Consider the following 23,007-nt stretch of genomic DNA (forward strand, 5'->3'; position numbering starts at 1 on the left):
AGTAGCTGCAAGCAGATATCAGTTTTTTCATCTGCAGAAAAAATCGCAACAGACATACTGCCAATGGTACAGAGAACTAATGGCCACGACTAGGGAGCATAAATTTAAGTGTAGTTGCGGCAACTTTTACAGTGATTTAACGATTAGAGATGCGATAACATTCGGTGTCCCAGATAGCAGAACACAGGAACAGATCTTAAAGTATTCTGATCCAACACTTCCTCAAGTATAGCACATCTTAGAACAATACGATTTGGGTGCCACAGTCTGACGAGGCCCCAATTTGTCGGGTCGAGTCGCCCCTCGGTCGCGACCACCCCGAGCAGCCACAGCAATGAGTGCGTACACGGCCACATGGAAAGCCACGTAGATATGTAAACGGGCCAGTGAATTTACTGAAACCTCGTCCTAGATGTTTTGCTGCTTGCTGCTACATCTGCATCTACATCTACATGGTTACTCTGCAATTCACACTTAAGTGCCTGGCAGAGGGTTCATCGAACCATTTTCATACTACTACTCCATCATTCCACTCTCAAATGGCACGTGGGAAAAAGGAACACCTAAATCCTTCCGTTCGATCTCTGATTTCTCTTATTTTATTATGACGATAATTTCTCCCTACATAGGTGGGCATCAACAAAATATTTTCGCATTCGGAAGAGAAAGCTGGTGATTGAAATTTCATAAATAGATCTCACCACAAAGAAAACCGCCTTTGTTTCAGTGACTGCCACCCAAACTCGCGTATCTTATCAGTGACACTCTCACCCCTATTGCGCGATAACACGAAACGAGCTGCCCTTCTTTGCACTTTTTCGATGTCCTCCGTCAATCGCACCTGGTAAGGATACCACACCGTGCAGCAATATTCCAGCAGAGGACGGACAAGTGTATTGTAGGCTGTCTCTTTAGTGGGTTTGTCGCATCTCGTAAGTGTTCTGCCAACAAAACGCAGTCTTTGTTTCGTCTTCCCCACAATATTATCTATGTGGCCTTTCCAATTTAAGTTGTTCGTAATTGTAATTCCTAGGTATTTAGTCGAACTGACAGCCCTTAGATTTATGTGATTTATTGTACACCCAAAATTTTATCGGATTTCTTTTAGTACCCACTGCTAATGTAAACAGTTGTGTTGTCACACCCATAAAAAGCAGTTTATTGTTACGAAATAAATGGCACATTTCCTTTGCCACTAAAGTTTTATTTTTTTTTCCTTTCATTTATATTTTATTGCTGCAGTATCTTTCTCCAGTAGCAGGTGACAGTAGCATTCTTTGGTAGAGAATCAATTCTTACCAGTCAAAACTACAAAAATTTAACTGAAAGCTAAAACAATGAAAAATTCCCGGAATTCCGAAAAATTCCCAAGTTTTTCCCGGTATTCTCCTGAATGAAAAAATTCCCGGGTTTTTGCCGGATTTTCCATGTCGTATACACCCAGTATTATTACGAATAAAGAACCCTATGTTGTAGGAAGACAGTATCGGCCACCAAACAGCATCCTCTCCTCGCTACCCACGACACGAGACTCTGCAGCGGCAACGATGACACAAAAAACACGACATGTCATCTTTACGGTGAGTAGCAATCTCCCCTTTCCTTATACTGTTTATATTCCAACCTGGACTTTCCAGTGTTTGTATATTAACAAAGTCAATAATTTGACAATGGAGGGAAACAGGGGGGAGAGGGGGGAAGGAGATTGTAATTGGAGATCACGGTTTGAGTAAGAAGCATGTTCAAATGGATGTAAGTCATGGCATTAATGCACAGGTGAGAGGCTTACAGAAGACACACTAGTATAGAGAGCTGCATCTAACCGGCATTGGACTGAAAACCACAAGAACAAAAAGATAGCCACTGTGTGTTTAAGCATTTTTATATTTCATGGCAGCTGTCATTTTTGGCACGAACTTTCTGCAGAAGGCTGACGTTAATTTCCATTTACTGTGATCTAATATTTACTGTGATCTAATAAGGTTCCAGTTGTACCTAATAACAATAGTAGTACTGTAGTAGCAGTAATAATAGTAATAATAATAATAGTAATAGTAATAATAATGACAAGAAATACATGGAAACACAAGGTTCCCCGTTACCCTACCTGCTGTACGCACTGCTCAGATGACTGTGCTGCTGTGGGTGTTTCGGCACGAACCCCGTCTTTCTCTACAGCCGCTTTCTCACACACCTTTAACATAACCCCATCCCTCTCTACAGCTGCTTTCTCAGGTACCTGTAACAGATTCCATGAAATTCTGGATTAAACCGAGGGGTGACTAGGTACCTGTGTACCACTCAATAGTGTGAAGCCCCACCTGAGCCACGTCCCAGAAATCTTCCTCCACATCATCTTCACTCCATTCCTGCTTCAAAGCTTCCAAATCAAATGGCTGCAACACAAACAATTTATTATTTACGTATTTATGCATTTACTTTACAAAGCGAGATTAGGATCTGTCTTACATCTACCGATATCTTTTGTGAGTCGACATTCGAATACGTATAGTGCACGGGCAGCACACAGTGGTAACAATAACAGTGATCTTCAGAGTCCACGAGAGGGAAGCGATGGCTGAGAAGGGAGTGAGGCAGGGATGTAATCCATATCCCATGTTATCTGTAGATTGAGGACACTGTGGAAAAAAAACAAGGACACGTTCGGAAAGAGGATTAATGCTCACAACAAAATATCAAAGCTCGGAAGCCTGCCGGTATTATAATTCAGTCTAAAATAGCACAGGACTCGGAAGAGAAGTCGAATGAAATGGAGACTGTCTCGATAAGAGATGATACGATGATGATCAGAAAATAAAACAAGGGCAGTGGAATGTAGTGGAATTAAATAAGTCAATGCTGAGGAAATTGAGACAAGGAAATGAGACACACAAAACAGTACACGAGTTTTGCTATTTGGACAGCAAAATAAATGACCGCAGCCACAGTGGACAGGGTATACAAGAACACATTTCTGTAAAAGAGAAATTTGTTAATGTCTAATATAAATTTAAATGTTACAATACCAGAGAGGGAAAGTTGCTACTCACCATATGGCGGAGATGCTGAGTCGCGACAGGCACAATAAACAGATTCACACAATTAAAGCTTTCGGCCATTAAGGCCTTTGTCAGCAGTACACACACACACACACACACACACACACACACACACACACACACACCTCAGCAGTCTCAGAGAGCTGAGACAAGACTGCGAACAGCAGCACCCGTGCACGATGGGAGTGGCGACTGGCTGGGGGTAAGGAGGAGGCTGGGGCGGGGAGGGGGAGGGACAGTACGGCGGGAGTGTCGGACAGTCAAGTGCTGCAGTTAAGACGGAGGGCGGGAGAGAAGGTACGGAGGCGGGATGGGGTAAGTAGCGAAAAGGGGAGAAATAAAAGAAATTAAAAGACTGGGTGCGGCGGTGAAATGACGGCTGTGTAGTGCTGGAATGGGAACAGGGAGGGGGCTGGATGGGTGAGGACAGCGACTGACGAAGATCGAGGCCAGGAGGGTTACGGAAACATGGGATGTACTGCAGGGAAAGTTCGCACCTGCGCAATTCAGAAAAGCTGGTGTTGTGGGAAGGATCCATACGGCACAGGCTCATCTTACTGACTGCTTCACAGCCTGTGATGCAGATCTGATGCAGATGCGTGTGCAAGTTGCATATTTGTGTGTGTGTGTTGAAAAAGGCCTTAATGGCCAAAAGCTTTAATTGTGTGAATCTTTTTATTGTGCCTGTCGCGACTCAGCATCTCCACTATATGGTGAGTAGCTACTTTCCTTTTCTGGTATTGTTACATTCCATCCTGGATTTTCCATTGTTTCAAATTTAAATGTTAGGAAGTCTTTTCCGAAGGTATTTGTCTGAATTGAAGCCTCGTCCAGAAGTGAAGCGTTGGCAACAAAAAATCCAGACTAGAATAGAAGTTGTTCAAACGTTCCATAGAAGAATTCAGAAGATTGGACGGGTAGATGAATTAACTAATGAGGTGGGATGGGGGGAACAATCAGGGCACATCCTGACAAAAAGTGTCAGTCGCTGCCGACACGTAACGAGACGTCGACAAATAAGTCACGTTGCTGATGGAAAGGGCAGGGGCAAGTATGTGGTGTAAAGATTGCAGAGCTGTAGAGGTGAAGGTGCTCGCACAGGACAGCAGAGTGTCACGGAGAGCTGCAGAACAAGTCTTTGGACTGAGCACCTCGAAAACAGTAACAATGATAACACACAAACACACACACACACAAATTTCAAGCTTTCGCAACCCGCAGTTGCTTCATCAGGAAAGAGGGTAGGAGAGGGAAAGACAAAAGGATGTGGGTTTTAAGGGAGTGGGTAAGGAGTCGTTCCAATCCCGGGAGCAGAAAGACTTACCTTAGGGGCAAAAAGGGACGGGTATACACTCGCGCACACACACATATCCATCCGCACATATACAGACACATATATCTAAAACTGAAAAACAGTATTTGCTTAGCTTAGTAAAAGTCACACAAAACAACAAAGTATCAGGTCACACAAAACAACAAAGTATCCGGTAAACACAAAAAATAAAAAAAAGAATTTACTGTGTACATTAAATTACACCCTACATTGGGTGCCAAAATGTAATAAATTGGGATATGGATATGACATCACATGGGCATTATGTAAATCAAATCAAAATACTGAACCCCAAAAATATAGTAAATTGGGAATAGGATCCGCAAATACCATTGATTAAAACATGAGACATGAGTTATCACATTAACATTCATTCACTTGCACTGAAATGCATATGCTTCAAACTCTAAGCTCTCACAGGGATCAGAGTAGACACATAGATTTAGTTCCATATAGTTGCATTTACACCTGTCTGCCTGTGTCCGTATATGTGCGGATATATATGTATATATATCTAAAAACAAAGATGATGTGACTTACCAAATGAAAGTGCTGGCAGGTCGACAGACACACAAACAAACACAAACATACACACAAAATTCTAGCTTTCGCAACCAACGGTTGCCTCGTCAGGAAAGAGGGAAGGAGAGGGAAAGATGAAAGGATTTGGGTTTTAAGGGAGAGGGTAAGGAGTCATTCCAATCCCGGGAGCGGAAAGACTTACCTTAGGGGGAAAAAAGGACGGGTATACACTCGCACACACACACATATCCATCCACACATATACAGACACAAGCAGACATATTTAAAGACAAAAAACCCACATCCTTTCGTCTTTCCCTCTCCTTCCCTCCTTATATGTATATATAATAGAAGGAAACATTCCACGTGGGAAAAATTTTATATAAAAACAAAGATGAGGTCTGTCTGTGGCTGTATGTGTGGATGGATATGTGCGTGTGTGCCAGTGTATACCTGTCCTTTTTTCCCCCCAAAGGTAAGTCTTTCCGCTCCCGGGATTGGAATGACTCCTTACCCTCTCCCTTAAAACCCACATCCTTTCGTCTTTCCCTCTCCTTCCCTCTTTCCTGATGAGGCAACAGTTTGTTGCGAAAGCTTGAATTTTGTGTGTATGTTTGTGTTTGTTTGTGTGTCTGTCGACCTGCCAGCACTTTCATTTGGTAAGTCACATCATCTTTGTTTTTAGATATATATTTCCTATGTGAAATGTTTCCCTCTATTATATATATATATATATATATATATATATATATATATATATATATATATATATATATATATATATCTGTGTGTGTGTGTGTGTGTGTGTGTGTGTGTGTGTGCGTGTGCGTGTGCGTGTGCGTGTGTGCGAGTGTATACCTGTCGTTTTTTCACCCTAAGATAAGTCTTTCCACTCTCAGGATTGGAATGACTCCTTACCCTCTCCCTTAAAACCCACTTCCTTTCGTCTTTCCCTCTCCTTCCCTCTTCCCTGATGAAGCAACCTTGGTTTGAGAAAGCTTGAAATTTGTGTTTGTGTGTTTTTTATTGTCTCTATCAACATACCAACGCTTTCGTTTCATAAGTTACAGCATCTCTATTTTTAGATATATTTTTCCCACCTGGAATGTTTCCCTCTACTTACACAGAATTTAAGAAATGTCTGTCTTATAAACATTGTGTTACAAAATTTCCACATCATATTCCTGTCCAACATGCGTCATCAGCACAGAATGAACAGTGACATGAAAAAGTTGACTTGTCGGAGAAGGAATGAGAAATAACGGGTTTAGATTAGCTGATGATATAGGAGGAGGAAAACAAAAACAGCAAGGTATATGAAAAGTACAGATAGTTTACAGTATGCCAGGAATGCAAGTTTCTTGTCACACAGAAGGAAGGTAGCTCCAAAACCTCGAGAAGCGAGCTACATCACTGATACGCAATCAAGCTTTTGAGGAGGATTCTGCCTTGAACAAATAAGACTTTCTTTTTTCAGCCATTCATATTTTGTTGGAGATTCACCACCATCAATGGGTTAATTTTATTTTGTGTAGAGCAAAAGCTAAATACATGCATAACAAGACGTACATTGCTGCGACTGTAGTCATTATATTTAGAACATTTTAATGAAATATCTGCCAAAAAACACACACTCCAACTGTCTGTCTGCAGTGCAGCTCATATTCGTGGTACAGTTTGACATCTGATTCGTGAAACACATCTGTTACTGTTCTATTATCTTACTGCAATTATTTGTATATTATTTTCTGCTGTCAATACTACTCTCATAATTATCTTTTAATATTTGTATAGCAGGTTATTGTAGTTGTGTTCGAAGATATTTCTTCTCAATGGTTGTGAGGATACATTACTTGTGATTGCCTTGGTAAATTGGCGCACGTGTGTGTGTGTGTGTGTGTGTGTGTGTGTGTGTGTGAGAGAGAGAGAGAGAGAGAGAGAGAAGAGGGGGGGGGGGGAGGGTTATGTAATTTCTTTGTACTTAATTTTTGCAATTTCCACATTTTCATTACTCTATACAACCTCACATATTCCTAGTCATGCACTACTGGACTGTTTAAATTTTGAACCCATTTGTCCTATCAGAATTGTGAGAAATACACTCCTGGAAATGGAAAAAAGAACACATTGACACCGGTGTGTCAGACCCACCATACTTGCTGCGGACACTGCGAGAGGGCTGTACAAGCAATGATCACACGCACGGCACAGCGGACACACCAGGAACCGCGGTGTTGGCCGTCGAATGGCGCTAGCTGCGCAGCATTTGTGCACCGCCGCCGTCAGTGTCAGCCAGTTTGCCGTGGCATACGGAGCTCCATCGCAGTCTTTAACACTGGTAGCATGCCGCGACAGCGTGGACGTGAACCGTATGTGCAGTTGACGGACTTTGAGCGAGGGCGTATAGTGGGCATGCGGGAGGCCGGGTGGACGTACCGCCGAATTGCTCAACACGTGGGGTGTGAGGTCTCCACAGTACATCGATGTTGTCGCCAGTGGTCGGCGGAAGGTGCACGTGCCCGTCGACCTGGGACCGGACCGCAGCGACGCACGGATGCACGCCAAGACCGTAGGATCCTACGCAGTGCCGTAGGGGACCGCACCGCCACTTCCCAGCAAATTATGGACATTGTTGCTCCTGGGGTATCGGCGAGGACCATTCGCAACCGTCTCCATGAAGCTGGGCTACGGTCCCGCACACCGTTAGGCCGTCTTCCGCTCACGCCCCAACATCGTGCAGCCCGCCTCCAGTGGTGTCGCGACAGGCGTGAATGGAGGGACGAATGGAGACGTGTCGTCTTCAGCGATGAGAGTCGCTTCTGCCTTGGTGCCAATGATGGTCGTATGCGTGTTTGGCGCCGTGCAGGTGAGCGCCACAATCAGGACTGCATACGACCGAGGCACACAGGGCCAACACCCGGCATCATGGTGTGGGGAGCGATCTCCTACACTGGCCGTACACCACTGGTGATCGTCGAGAGGACACTGACTAGTGCACGGTACATCCAAACCGTCATCGAACCCATCGTTCTACCATTCCTAGACCGGCAAGGGAACTTGCTGTTCCAACAGGACAATGCACGTCCGCATGTATCCCGTGCCACCCAACGTGCTCTAGAAGGTGTACGTCAACTACCCTGGCCAGCAAGATCTCCGGATCTGTCCCCCATTGAGCATGTTTGGGACTGGATGAAGCGTCGTCTCACGCGGTCTGCACGTCCAGCACGAACGCTGGTCCAACTGAGGCGCCAGGTGGAAATGGCATGGCAAGCCATTCCACAGGACTACATCCAGCATCTCTACGATCGTCTCCATGGGAGAATAGCAGCCTGCATTGCTGCGAAAGGTGGATATACACTGTACTAGGGCCGACATTGTGCATGCTCTGTTGCCTGTGTCTATGTGCCTGTGGTTCTGTCAGTGTGATCATGTGATGTATCTGACCCCAGGAATGTGTCAATAAAGTTTCCCCTTCCTGGGACAATGAATTCACGGTGTTCTTATTTCAATTTCCAGGAGTGTACATTAGTCTGACACGAGTGAATGATTGTTAATTACTGTAACTTACTGTTTTATGTTTAAAACTCTGTGCAATAAATAGGAATATATCAAAATTAATTTCCTTCTGTGTTGTGTATTTTCTTTAACATATGTTCATTGGCTCCATTAACAACACAGTAAGGAGATGACTGAACAAAACAAGTTATAAGACTTTTTGCCTTCTCTCTCTCTCTGTGCCAGGAAGCAGTAACAGGAATGTGGTGCATACCTTAATTTTTGTCGCTTCTGGGACCGGAAGTGTAGCTGCACATTGATCATGTTCCGGTTCAATTTTGATACATACAGGATCCTGCAAAAGATATTACTTTGCTGTAAAGAACCACGCAATACAAAAAATCACACTCTGAAAACTGCAATGCAAAAATTAATATCTTCTCCAAACAGAGTCGAGCAGTGGATACACATAGCAATGCTACTAACAAACACACTGCAGCCTGAACTGTCTTTACCCTTCTTTCATGTAGACAAGTATATAATTCTAATTTTGTGACTAGATTGACGATTTCTCGGCAGGAAGAATGCAGCACGTTATCTTACACGGGGGGTCATTGACGGGTGAACTAACTTCTGTCGTGCAGCGGGAATTGTGTTCAGACATTTGCACTGTTCCTACTCTATACTAATGAGCTGGCAGATGGTGTCAATAGCAACCTCAGACTCATTAGAAATGGTGTGGTTAGCTGTAACAAAGTTCAGTACAAAATGGCTGCACAGATGTTCAATCTGATCTTGTTAAAATTTAAAAGTGGTGTAAAGACTGTCAATTTCCTTTAATGTTTAGAAATATGAAACTCTGCACTTCACAAAAGGACGAGAGAAAAAAAAGAAGAAAAGAAATCCATAGCATCCTATGATAAAAACATCAATGAGTGACAAATGGAATCGGGCAACTCGTGCAAATACTGAGACGTAACAGTTTGTGGGGATGTGAAGTAAAACCGTCACACACGGATCAGTCATAGGACAACAGGTGGCAGACTTTGGCTCATCGGTAGAAAACTAAGACGATGCCATCAGTCTGTGAAGGAGTCTGTTTACACGACACTTGTGCTGTGGACGAATTCCAACTGTGTGTCTTTGATATTGTAGTCACAGAATACCAGGTTTTTACGTTTTGTGAAGTGTGCAATTTTGTATTTCTGAACACTCGAAGCTAGTCGTCAGTCTTTGCTTCAATGTGAAATCCTACCAATACTGAACAGGATTTTTCCATTTGCTTACAGTCACCACTAGCAAGCTGACGAGTTATGCTACCGGGATAGTGCAATTGGAGAAGAGTCTACATCTACATCTACGTCCATACTCCGCAAGCCACCTGACGGTGTGTGGCGGAAGGTACCTCGAGTACCTCTATCGGTTCTCCTTTCTATTCCAGTCTAGTATCGTTCGTTGAAAGAGAGATTGTCGGAATGCCTCTGTGTGGGCTCTAATCTCTCTGATTTTATCCTCACGGTCTCTTCACAAGATATACGTAGGAGGGAGCAATATACTGCTCGACTCCTCGGTGAAGGTAGGTTCTCAAAACTTCAACAAAAGCCCGTACTGAGCATCTTTCCTGCAGAGTCTTCCGCTGGAGTTTATCTATCATTTCCGTAATGCTTTCGCAATTACTAAATGATCCTGTAACGAAGCGCGCGGCTCTCCATTGGATTATCTCTTCTATCGACCCTATCTGGTACGGATCCCACACTGCTGAGCAGTATTCGAGCAGTGGGCGAACAAGCGTACTGTAACCTACTTCCTTTGTTTTCAGACTGCATTTCCTTAGCATTCTTCCAGTGAATCTCAGTCTGGCATCTGCTTTACCGATGATCAACTTTATATGATCATTTCATTTTAAATCACTCCTAATGCCTACTCCCAGATAATTTATGGAATTAACTGCTTCCAGTTGCTGACCTGCTATATTGTAGCTACATGATAAGGGATCTTTCTATGTATTCGCAGTACATTACACTTGTGTACATTGAGATTCAATTGCCATTCCCTGCACCATGCGTCAATTCGCTGCAGATCCTCCTGCATTTCAGTACAATTTTCCATTGTTACAACCTCTCCATATACCACAGCATCATCTGCAAAAAGCCTCAGTGAACTTCCGATGTCATCCACAAGGTCATTTATGTATATTGTAAATAGCAACGGTCCTACGACACTCCCCTGCAGCACACCTGAAATCACTCTTACTTCGGAAGACTTCTCTCTATTGAGAATGACATGCTGCGTTCTGTTATCTAGGAACTCTTCAATCCAATCACACAATTGGTCTGATGGTCCATATGCTCTTACTTTGTTCATTAAACGACTGTGGGGAACTGTATTGAATGCCTTGCGAAAGTCAAGAAACAGGGCATCTACCTGGGAACTCGTGTCTATGGCTCTCTGAGTCTCGTGGACGAATAGTGCGAGCTGGGTTTCACACGATCATCTTTTTCGAAACCCGTGCTGATTCCTACAGAGTAGATTTCTAGTCTCCAGAAAAGTCATTATACTCGAACATAATACGTGTTCCACAATTCTACAACTGATCGACGTTAGAGATATAGGTCTATAGTTCTGCACATGTGTTCGACGTCCCTTCTTGAAAACGGGGATGACCTGTGCCCTTTTCCAAACCTTTGGAACGCAACGCTCTTCTAGAGAACTACGGTACACCGCTGCAAGAAGGGGGGGCAAGTTCCTTCGCGTACTCTGTGTAAAATCGAACTGGAATCCAATCAGGTCCAGCGGCCTTTCCTCTTTTGAGCGATTTTAATTGTTTCTCCGTCCCTCTGTCGTCTATTTCGATATCTACCATTGTGTCATCTGTGCGACAATCTAGAGAAAGAACTACAGTGCAGTCTTCCTCTGTGAAACAGCTTTGGAAAAAGACATTTAGTATTTCAGCCTTTAGTCTGTCATCCTCTGTTTCAGTACCATTTTTTAGTAATGTCACTTTTATACAAAAGGTACATGTCTTTAGGAGAGGAAGCGGATTACCAGATAATAACATTTAAAAAAGACGTATTGCTGTTCACATATTTGTAGCAAAGAACAATACAAGAAAGGCAATCGTGACAGTCAGTACCTACTGGCAGCTAAGTGGTATTCGCTCCACACATTTTTTTTTATTTCGTTTCTGGACATAAAGTTATTTGTGGTGATGAAGATAGACGAGACAGTATTTATAACAGCACTTACACTCTCGTCACAGAACAAGATGACCAAAGCCGTGGGACAGCACACACACAGACGGCGGTAGTTCGGCGTACAGCAGGGCACGGCTGTCCTCTGTACTCGGGTGGTTCCAGTGTGATTACGGCTGCACTATGGGAACTAACAGCGTCTCACACAGTTTGGGTAGCCGGACCCACACGCACGGGACATTCCTCTTCGCAAATCGTTACGGAATTCAATATTCCGAGATCCACGGTGTCGAGACTGTGCCGAGAATATGAAATTCCGGGCATTACCTCTCACCGTGTAGTGTGAAATAACTGCAGAAATCAATTTGGGACACAACAGCAACCATACCCGTCAGGACAGTGCGACGAAATTTGGCGTTAACACGCCACGGCAGCAGGCAACCGACACGAGTGTCTCTGCTAACGGCACGACGTCGCCGGTAGCGCCTCTCCCGGGCTACTGACCGTGTTGTTGTTGTTGTTGTTGTTGTTGTTGTGGTCTTCAGTCCTGACACTGGTTTGATGCAGCTCTCCGTGCTACTCTATCCTGTGCAAGCTTCTTCATCTCCCAGTACCTACTGCAGCCTACATCCTTCTGAATCTGCTTAGTGTATTCATCTCTTGGCCTCCCTCTACGATTTTTACCCTCCACGCTGCCCTCCAGTACTAAATTGGTGATCCCTCGATGCCTCAGAACATGTCCTACCAACCGATCCCTTCTTCTTGTCAAGTCGTGCCACAAACTCCTCTTCTCCCCAGTTCTATTCAATACCTTCTCATTAGTTATATGATCTACCCATCTAATCTTCAGCATTCTTCTGTAGCACCACATTTTAAAAGCTTCTATTCTCTTCTTGTCCAAAGTATTTATCATCCACGTTTCACTTCCATACATGACTATACTCCATACAAATACTTTCAGAAACGACTTCCTCACACTTATGTCGATGGAAACACTTTCCTTGCCATTGCCAGTCTGCATTTTATATCCTCTCTACTTCGACCATCATCAGTTATTTTGCTCCCCAAATAGCAAAACTACTTTACTACTTTAAGTGTCTCATTTCCTAATCTAATTCCCTCAGCATCACCCGACTTAATTCGACTACATTCCACAATCCTCATTTTGCTTTTGTTGATGTTCATCTTATATCCTCCTTTCAAGATACTGTCCATTCCGTTCAACTGCTCTTCCAGGTCCTTTGCCGTCTCTGACAGAATTACAATTTCATCGGCGAACCTCAAAGTTTTTACTTCTTCTCCATGAATTTTAATACCTACTCCGAATTTTTCTTTTGTTTCCTTTACTGCTTGCTCAATATACAGATTGAATAACGTCGGGGAGAGGCTACAACCCTGTCCCACTGCCTTCCCAACTACTGCTCCTGACCGTATCGGTTTGAGACGGCAGGGTTCGAGTGTGGCACAGATCCCAGTTGTCAGACGGGCACTCTGCAAGTGGGTGTTGGCTCGATATAGGTGTGCGCCGAGCTAAATGAAATGGGCTCTGGTCCAACTGAACCAATCAGTGGCCGACTTCGTCACGTTCGGCTACTTGGGGACTAGTTGCAGGCATTCGTGGACTTCGCATTTCCAGTCGATGATCGAATTTTTGCGGATGACAGTGCATCGTGTTACTGGGCCACAGTTGTTTTCAGTCAGTAGGAAGAACTATCTGGACAGTTCGAGCAAACGATACGGCCACCATCCGACACCTGAGGGGCATAATCAACAGGTCAGTTTGTGAACAAAGTACAGCACGGCCAAAACTTTCGCAATTGCAGACAGCTTTAGATGCAGCACGCCTCAATATTTCTGCACGTCGAGTCGGTGCACTATGCCACGCAAAAGGATGTTAGACATGATATTAGAATGTATCCCATTACTTTTGGAACAGAGTGTATGATCTTATGAATGCCAATTTTCACTTTTTAACAGGAGGTAATTATTCTTTGAACTGTAGAAATATCTACAAAATGTTTGTTGGACATAGGAAAAGCACAAGTAAACAATAGTAATAGCAATGATATATCTATCATTTCACATAAAACTTTTGAATTTTTTTTTCCCCTCTTTCTGCAGAATCTTCCTTCCACAGCTCTGAAATGTACAACACTAACATGGGGAGCCCACAACGTTTGGAACGTGGATTTACTTCAAACTTCGTACACTCGTAGTACTCCATTAGGACAACAAAATGTGTAAGCAGTAGCGTGTACTTCTCAAGCGTTATTGAGAAAATCACAAGATAATTTCGGTCGTCAAATATATACCTGTGCATGGCCATTTTTAACATGAAGCGCCGGCAGCCAAGGGGAGCCAGCACAGTAACTCAGCGTGTTTGGTCAGAGGGTCAGCTGCCCTCTGTAATAAAAAAACTCAGTTAATAGATCAACAATGAACTGAAATGGGTGTCTTTCCATGTCCGCCCCGAGCAGATACAATGAACAAAATTAGATTAAAAAAATAAATAAATAAATAAAAATTAAAAAAGTATGCGCTCGAGCCCCATTATCGCGGGATTGCTGGATCGAGTCCCGTTAGTCAGTTTTTCTTTTGTTTTCAACACGGTAATTTTCTTTATTATTTGTATTGGAATTGATATTATGGGGAAAATATGTGTAATCGGATTAACTTTTATTAATTTTACAATGTTATTTGGCAGTCTACAAATTTATATTATCACAAATAATATAATATTCATAACTACCGACTAGTATACGACGAAACGCATATAGTGATACTGAAAATGTATGCCGAAATCCCTCATACCTGGAAGGAGCCCGTAGCGACTTGTTACCTCCAAGTTTTGACTGGCACAGACGGCTTTCGAAAGATGTACAATTAATCGTCGCTTTCGACATTACGAGTACAAGTTGCACAAGGTTATTTTTCGTAAAAACATGGGAAACATAAAGTTAAACAGCACCAGCTGCACTGAATAAATGCTATGTTTCCGCATACGCAAGGTCTTTCGAGGTTTTCCATGGAAAAACAAACCTCGTTAACATTTTCAAAAACGTCTCTTTCAGCTGATAATTTGGAAGCAAACCATGCATAACGCAGTATTTCCTTAAATATAGGTGCTGAGAATTGGTCGTGTAGGGTCGAGTGTATTTTAATAGCGTCTTCACGAAAAGGAATTTGTCGTTCTCTTTCGATTAAATATGAACGATTTTGAAGACACGGGTAAGCATACATTTTCAGTATCACTTTATGCATTTGGTCGTTTACTAGTCGATAGTTATGAATATTATATTATTTGTGATAACAAAAAATTTGTAGACTGCCAAATAGCATTGTAAAATTAATACAAGTTCATCCGATTACACGTATTGTTCCCATTATATCAATTGCAAAATAAATAGTAAAGAAAATTACCGTGTCGAAAATAAAAAATAAACTGACGAACGGGACTCGGTCCAGCGATCCCACGATTACGGGGCCCGAACGCTAACCACTCGGCTTCCGTCGCTTCACGTTAAAAATGGCCACGCATAGGCATATATTGGATGACCGAAATTATCTTGCGATTTTCTCAATAACGCTTGAGAAGTACGCGCTACTGCTTACACATTTTGTTGTCCTCATGGAGTACTATGAGTGTACAAAGTTTGAAGTAAATCTGCATTCCAAACATTGTGGCCTCCCTTTGTAAGGAAGATGCACTAACTTTCACAACGCACTGAGAACAGCAATGAATTTCCTATATGGTTAGGCCAAATTGTAGTGCTTCGAGAATTTCGGAGTAAATTCTAGAACCACTCTGTCTTCCAGCATTTTCACCACCCGATATTTTAGAAGTGAGTGGCAGAAACGAATACACGCTACTGCGCACGTCTATTTGTATGTGCAGGTAGAAAAAAACTGTTACGAGGAAAAGACGGACCCGGGGGCCAAACGGTGGAAGCCGAGTACCTGCCGTACGGTCCACGGAGTCTGCGTGTACGGGTCGAGAAGAACGAGGAAACTTTATGTAGTATTCTGTGCTCTTTAGTGTCTCTGTTGATTGTAAAAAGACTAATAAACAACTGAATATAGATTTCTATGTTCGTTCATGTATTGGACTCTTTTTTAGACTAGAGACTTTCAACTAACTTCACGTCCTGGACTCGGAGAAGACGCACGTTCATATTTCCATACGGTTTTTAAATCAACTCTTGTGTCTCAAAGTACTTAATTATTTCTAAAGCTCGAGACACGAGTGAGACGATGAAGATATTTATACGTCTAAGAAGAGAATTTTGTTCAGCACAGCAGTTCTAGTACATCGTTAATCAACGAGTACGTTGACACTACAGTTCATATACGTGATCAATAGATTACAGAAATAAGCAGATACAACTATTTTCAGTCGCTGAAAAATGTTAGAATGTGGCGACCCGAGTGTTAGGACCCGAAGAAAACGGGAATTTTAAGACAGAAACGGGAAAAAGATATTACGAGTTGCCATAGCAACCGGGCCTAACAAGATACGAGAACTGTTTCCAGTAATCGTATCGAGTCCAATAAACCAATGGAAGAAAGTCGCGAGTGCACCACAGTAAAAGACGAGAGAAGGTGATAGCGGCAAAAAACCGGGGAGAATACCTCAACCTTTCGACTGAGTGTGGATAGTAAGCAGTCTTCACACACGTACATCGTGCTGACACCGACGCAGTAACCAGCCACCGACGCCGAAAAAAATAATTATTTGGTAAAGTTGAGGGAACTGTTGAATGATAAACTGTTAGTACAGTTATTATACATAGAGGTGAATTTTTTTTTAATGATCACCAGAGCTAATAGTAAAACAAATACGGATCAAGAACAGCAACTAGCAGAACGAGTCACAGCTATTAAAGTGACTAGGGAAATGCAAGACCTGTCTGAATTGGTGAATTTAATTAAGGCCCAGAGAGCAGATTCCAAAGGAGATAGGCTCAGTACATTCTAGATTAGATGCTAAGTTACATGGCCGTAGAATAGAGTCAAATGCTGAAAATGCTTCTTTAAGAAAGGAACCAGATGCCAAATTCAAAGCCCATAATGAGTTTTTTAATGCTTTTAGGAAAGATTTAGACGATCGCTTCGTGGCCTCGAATAAAACATTAGACAATAAATTCGAGAAAAACCTAGACTTGATGAATTCAATAAATTCTAAATTGAATGCTCAAGGTGAGATGTTAAAGAAAAACCTAGACTTAATAAACACAATGAATTCTAAATTAAAGGCTCAGAATGAAACCTCAGTTATCCAAAAGACAAGTATAGGTTTACGGCCCGTCAAAATACACGCCGAGAACAAAGTATCTAGTAATCGATGCAAAAGCATAGTTACTTTGGAGGTTGAATGCGACGTCAAATTTTAAAGAACCCGATCTTAATGAAAAGTTAGAATCTTGTGAAAATGTATGTAACGTTAAATACAATAATGTAAGACAGGAACTGAATGCTTTGAAAGAGAGTGTAAATCAGCCTGTGCGATTAATGTCAATTGTTCAATTGCAAATTACAGGTGTCAGTACCGACTTGTCAGTTCACGAGTAGATAATGTGGGACACAATTTCAAAGAGAATATATCCAGCTCTGATATTATAAATGTATGTAGTTTGGCAGAACCATTTGAACTAATTCAAGATTGGGAAGTTACCGAGAGTATAATCTCCGGAAACATTTCATCAATTGCTTTTTCTGAACTTAGTGATGCTAGCAAGGTTACGGACGACTTGTGCGAAGAACTCAAACTTGTCCGTGACAGGGTAGAAAATAGAATAACTTTACTTAATGTTGTGTTTCCTAGTAAAGTGGTAATTGTTTTGTTGTAGGGGGACTTTCACACCAAATTTAACGAGAAGTATTGGTGTGTAAGTAATCGAGTGAGGTTAAGGTTAGATCCGTGGGATCCGGGCGGAGTCACATCTGTCTCCCAGGGACGTTAACGTTCTGTCTTAACAGGTGGAGCGACGACCGTCAGATCCCTAGGCATTTTTGGTGTTTCTTCTGTACTATTTTTCCTGCACCGAATTCCCTTCAAATCTTAAACTATTCTGTAATCTATTCTTGAATTCTTATATTATCCTATTATCCACCTTTAGAGAGACATATAAGTTGATCAGTTTTCTCTTGCTTCTGCATCCTTGTCTTTACTTGGCCGACAGGCAAAGGCTACTGCAAGTGATTGATATCAAGCCCATACTGCACATAGAGAAATACGCACTTATTGTTGTTCATTGTGACGGTTCTACATCGTCTAGGTACTTGGAAAAAAAAAAAAAAAAAAAAAAAAACTATCATGTTGATAAGGAGCATAACTAATGAGCCTAAGTCAGGGAGGAACTAATTGTGATAATTATTAAGCAATGTCTGTCTAACAAATATTCTGATGATTTGTACGATAGTGGGACTCTAATAACCTAAGTAAACATACTATATATTGAATGGTGTATAGAGACATAGAATATATCAAGTATGTATAAGTCAAAAAGTAGGGGAGGACTGCGGGGACTAAATGAAGTATCGAGAAGTGGAGTTGATGTGTAAAATAGATTTGTAACTTTACCAGAAAACATTTAATTATAGTGTTCATAAAGATGTATACTAGGGAAACGAACCATGAGGCCTACTCATAAAGGTTAAGAGGTGGGGGGGGGGGGGGGGGGGGGGGCACCCAACATGTATTGGATGAAAAGGGCAGATAGGCAGACCTAAGAAAGGCTGACCTATACTGTGCAGACAGGGGCACCAAGAGACCTGTACCATAGGAAAACAGGAATTAAAAATGGGGCGTACCTACCAAAACGGAAGGAGAAAGGGTAATCATAGGATCAACTCGTATGGGACGTATAGGTACTGTTTCTACAGGGGAAATGGCAGTATCGTGACAAAAGCCACAAAATTTTGTGGAAATTATTCTGGTAAATTTGAATTCTATACTTCATTAGCATTAATATGTTTTATGAGTGTCAGTAGGAATACTTTTATTTTGCCCAGAGTTCCTCCAGACTACAAAAAGATTATAAATAATCAGATCATTGCGTACTAAAAAAGAAGTGCAAAGAATTAGAATAAAGTACACAAGTGTCCGGAAAACTTGGAGTTTGCAATTAAAAATTGAGACAGAGTCCTAACGAATCCTAAATATTAGAAAAACTTACCAGATCAAATAGGAATATTCGGGGTTGATGTTAAAATAGAGCGAGAGTGGAATATATGAAAGATTAGCCAGAGTTTATTCTAAATGAGTACAAAGATCTTTGTTGGAGTGTATACTGCTAGAATTGTATGTGATATCAATTTACATAATGATTGTATAAAATATCGTGTTCAATTTACGGGGCGGGGGATATGTAGTGGTTCGATGCAACAAGCATAAAATGGAAATGAGGTAGGTGTTAGATCATGTGATTTACATGACCATTAATGAAAAAAATTATAGGGCACTGGATTTCTTATTCTATTATACAATGCAGACAAGTTTTTGACATGTATTTAGAGTGTGTGGGACCAGATGTCCGACCACATTTAGATTGCCCAACCTCCCACGTTCCCGCCCAGTAAATTAATGACGAAGGGTCAGTGTGCGAGCCAGCCTGGATGCAGTTTTTAGGTGGTTTTTGGTGAGTACTAGGCCGGTTCCCATGTTCCACTGGAAACATGTACTACACAAACATTTAGAACACTTTCTCACTCTTTTCTATACACAGGCAGACTGAGGGAAGACGTGGGCAGGTGTGGCGAGGGGCAGGTTGACCGATGACTTTCTCTGTTTGGTCTCCTTAAGCACTTACTCAGCATCTGCCTCCATACTGTCAGTACTCTGTCAGTTTTGACAGCAAGACTTAAAAAAAAAATCACAGGAGGAGCAAGGTTTACCAGCAGTATTTTCTGTAGCAAGTACAATCAGATTTTCTTTCTTGCCACAACATAAGACTAATGACAACAGCTGCACTACCCTACACGACAGCTGTGTATAGCAAGTGGGCACCCTCTTCACCTGCTCACTGCAAGGACTTTTAACGAGCACTGGAAAACGTGTAACGAAGCAGGGTTGCCCACTGCTATCCTGTTTTGGTTTCACACTCCTTCAGTAACTTAGTTAAGCAAGGAACTTTTATTTTATTTTATTTTATTTTTTTTCATTTTCACCACTCACATTCAGACTACAGATTCTGTGGCCTTCAGCCTCATAGTACAGAATTCAGAAATAGTTTAAATAAAACTCCCCTAGTAAAATCTATTATTTCAGTACATTCTAATATCTATTCTGAAAGTAATGAGCTAATTAGTTTTATTGGAAATGCATCCTATTAAAAGTTATGAACAATGACGTATATTGTGCAATACATATTAAGTAAAATTCGAGTGAGCTAATAGATCAAATTCAGCTTTAAGACTGCATCCCAAAGAAAGCCTAAATTTTACTGATTCCAGCAAAGTGTTTAAATTAACCTAAAGTCTATTAGTTAAATAGATATTAAGACTCGAAACCTGTAGCCTGTATGACTTTCAGTGCCAATTGTGACCGAACTACTGTATAATTCCGAGATGTGTTTTGATACTTTTGCTGCATATATTTTTCTATGTAAAATGACTCCAGTCTCAACTTTGTAAGTGCATTAATCAAGAATTAAGTAAATTTGAATATGTAAAAATTATTGTTCAAGAAGGCTGCCACGGTTATAAGTCGGGAATTCCCACGGCGGATGCATAAGTTAGTTCCGCATATTTAAATTGATACAGCTCACTCGTGTTATTTAAACAATAAAACCCAATAGTTAACTTCAAAACCAGTTAGAAAGGATCATTTTAACCCTGGGAAATTATAACTATAATAAATTAACAGAAATAGTCAAATATTTAAGCGCTCGTCTATATAAGGTCTGCGCTGGTGCAGTTCTAAGTTAGTTCTCGGTCAGATTCTCACGGAGCAAAAGTGCGGCAAGTTGGTTAATTTTTCGGTAATTGTAATTGTGAACATTGTTAAAGACTGGAAGTTTCTGATCTACCTAATGTGACAATTATTAAGTGTAAGAGGCCCGGTCACACGAATATTGTGTGTGAGAGTGATAACAAATAAATCGGACAGTGGTTGACATAAATGTTCAACAATGAATACGGTCTTGACTTTTGATTTTGGAAAACTTAATCTAGGATCCTGGCTTCTTAATTTCAGTGTGTTTAGGCGAGACGGACACAGCTACTCGGAAGACAATATTGAATAAGCAAAGGAAGGTAGGTCGAGAACACTGCGCACTATCTACTGGGTGAGGAAATGTTTCAAGACCGGTACATCTGGTTGTGACGTGAACTTAAAGAAGCATCATAAACAAGGACATGTCCCGGCACGTTACAAACAGTCCGACGTATACACAAAGAGAGAGGATTGTTTGGCTCCAGGTCTCCAGCCTTCAGCCCCTGGTTCGGTTTCGATACATTGACGAAGTCTCTGATATATGGACTCGTGGTGAGCATGACCCGTAAAAATTTTTGGAATCTACAAGCACATCCTCGCACTTAAATTTCACATCGCCCTATTCTGAATCCCGTGCCAGCCATCTGTCTACACCACAGCTCCTACCCCTGTGACCACCCCCACTGCAAGACTTGCGCTACCACCGTCCTACCACCACCTATACCAGCCCCGTAAGTGGCAAAACGTATACTATCAAAGGGAGAGTCAAATGTGAAACAACACGTCATATACCAATTGTTATGTAAATGCAGTTCCACCTTTAACCTTCATCACGACTATCACCAAGCTATCAAAACTACAACAAATGGGCAGGGCATAGGCAGAGGGTGTATATTGGCAACACACAATATCCTGTTGCACAACATGCTCTGTCTATTCCTCCCCCCCCCCCTCCCCCCCCCTCCCCCCCACATACAATGTACTTTGATTTCTGCTCTTATTAACTCATGCATGAAGTTTTGGCAGTAATATCTGGTTTGCATATATCCTATCTACCACCTTTAAGCCCTCAGGTTTTCAAATCTCATCCAGTGCTGTTTCCTACAATCAGTCTTTCCTTCTCATCCCATCCAGTAAGTATTCCCTGACCTGGGGTTCTGGACGGCCTTTCTGAACTCTAAAAATTCCCTAAACTCTACCACTCCTTTTCATTTACTCTTCTTCCTTCCTCTTCAACCCATCTGCCAGAAGGAGCCACTGGATACAAGAGCTTGCAAATTTAAGTACCTTAGCACATGTGTTCTACTGCCACTGCTTGGAGAGCAGATTTTTTATTTCTTCAATTACACTATATTTTCAAAATTTGATTATTTTCAATGATATACATATTTTTATGTATCATATCTACTTACGTGTTATGGAGAGTCCAGGATGGAATAACAATACAGGGTGTTCGTCTCAAATTCCCCTGATTTCAAGGACCCAGGAGAGAAAAGCCACAGTAGATGCGAGAATGAAAATGGCACCACATTGTAGAGCATCTCAAAGAATTTATACTCCCACGTCAGAAGTGCCAAGTATCGTCACCAGAGTGCAGCACGGTCGCACGAAGTGAAAATGGCAACTCCACAGCAGCGCATGCAAGCAGTAGTGTGGTTTGAAGAAACAAAATTGCTGATTACTGTGCAAAGAAATTATAGTCCTGTGTATGAATGTGATCCACCTGACATGAAAACAGTTAAGGAGTGGTATAGGGAATTTCTGGCAACGGGAAGTGTTCTGAAACATTCTGGCGGGGCACATTATGGAGTTTCAGAAGAGACAGTGGACGACATCATACAAACATTTCTCAGAAGCCAAAAAAAGTCAATTCGTCAAGTATCTAAGCAATTTGATGTACCTCCATCAACATTGCATCGTGTAGTTCACCAGCATCTTCGTGTGCGTGCTTACGAAGTGCACATTCTGCAACATCTGATGCCGAACGACAAACCACGCCGACAACAATTTGCTGCGGATATGCTGCAGCGTATCGATATGGATGCCAGCTTCCTGGAAAGATGTTTATTCTCAGATGAGGCAACCTTTCATCTGTCAGGAAGGGTTAATAGGCATAATGTTTGGATTTGTGGTTTGCAAAATCTGCACGTTGTCATTGAACATGTTTGTGATAGCCCTAAGTTTAATGTACGGTGCGGGCTAATGCACGACAGGACTATAGGGCAGTTCTTTGCGCAACAAACAGTAAATGGGTTAGTGTATCTGGAAATGTTGGAGGAGTTTGCGTACCCTCAGATACAAGACTTGCAACCCAACATCATTTTTCAACAACATGGAGCTCCACCGTGTTAGTCAACAGCTGTTTGCAAGTTCCCGGATAGGAAATTTTGTAATCGTCGAATCGGACGTGGAGGACCCGTTGCCTGGCCACCACGTTCAGCCGACATTGCGCCGCTCGATTTCTTCATGTGGAGA

The 23,007-nt window shown here is 42.0% G+C and overlaps 1 protein-coding gene across 14 annotated transcripts in view; it reads right to left on the bottom strand.

The window, feature by feature from the left end:
* The window catches only part of LOC126427252 (GDNF-inducible zinc finger protein 1-like), a 122,434-nt gene that overhangs the window by 26,794 nt on the left and 72,633 nt on the right, over positions 1-23,007 (bottom strand). For all 14 annotated transcript variants that reach the window (XM_050089503.1, XM_050089509.1, XM_050089501.1 and 11 more), the window contains 3 exons: positions 8,684-8,764; positions 2,322-2,396; positions 2,108-2,239 (listed from right to left, as the gene is read on the bottom strand). In XM_050089503.1, the coding sequence (XP_049945460.1) occupies positions 2,108-2,239; positions 2,322-2,396; positions 8,684-8,764 (288 nt within the window). The remainder of the gene's footprint in view (positions 1-2,107; positions 2,240-2,321; positions 2,397-8,683; positions 8,765-23,007) is intronic.

Source organism: Schistocerca serialis, chromosome 11, assembly GCF_023864345.2.
Source record: "Schistocerca serialis cubense isolate TAMUIC-IGC-003099 chromosome 11, iqSchSeri2.2, whole genome shotgun sequence".
Taxonomy (NCBI): Eukaryota; Metazoa; Arthropoda; class Insecta; order Orthoptera; family Acrididae; genus Schistocerca; species Schistocerca serialis.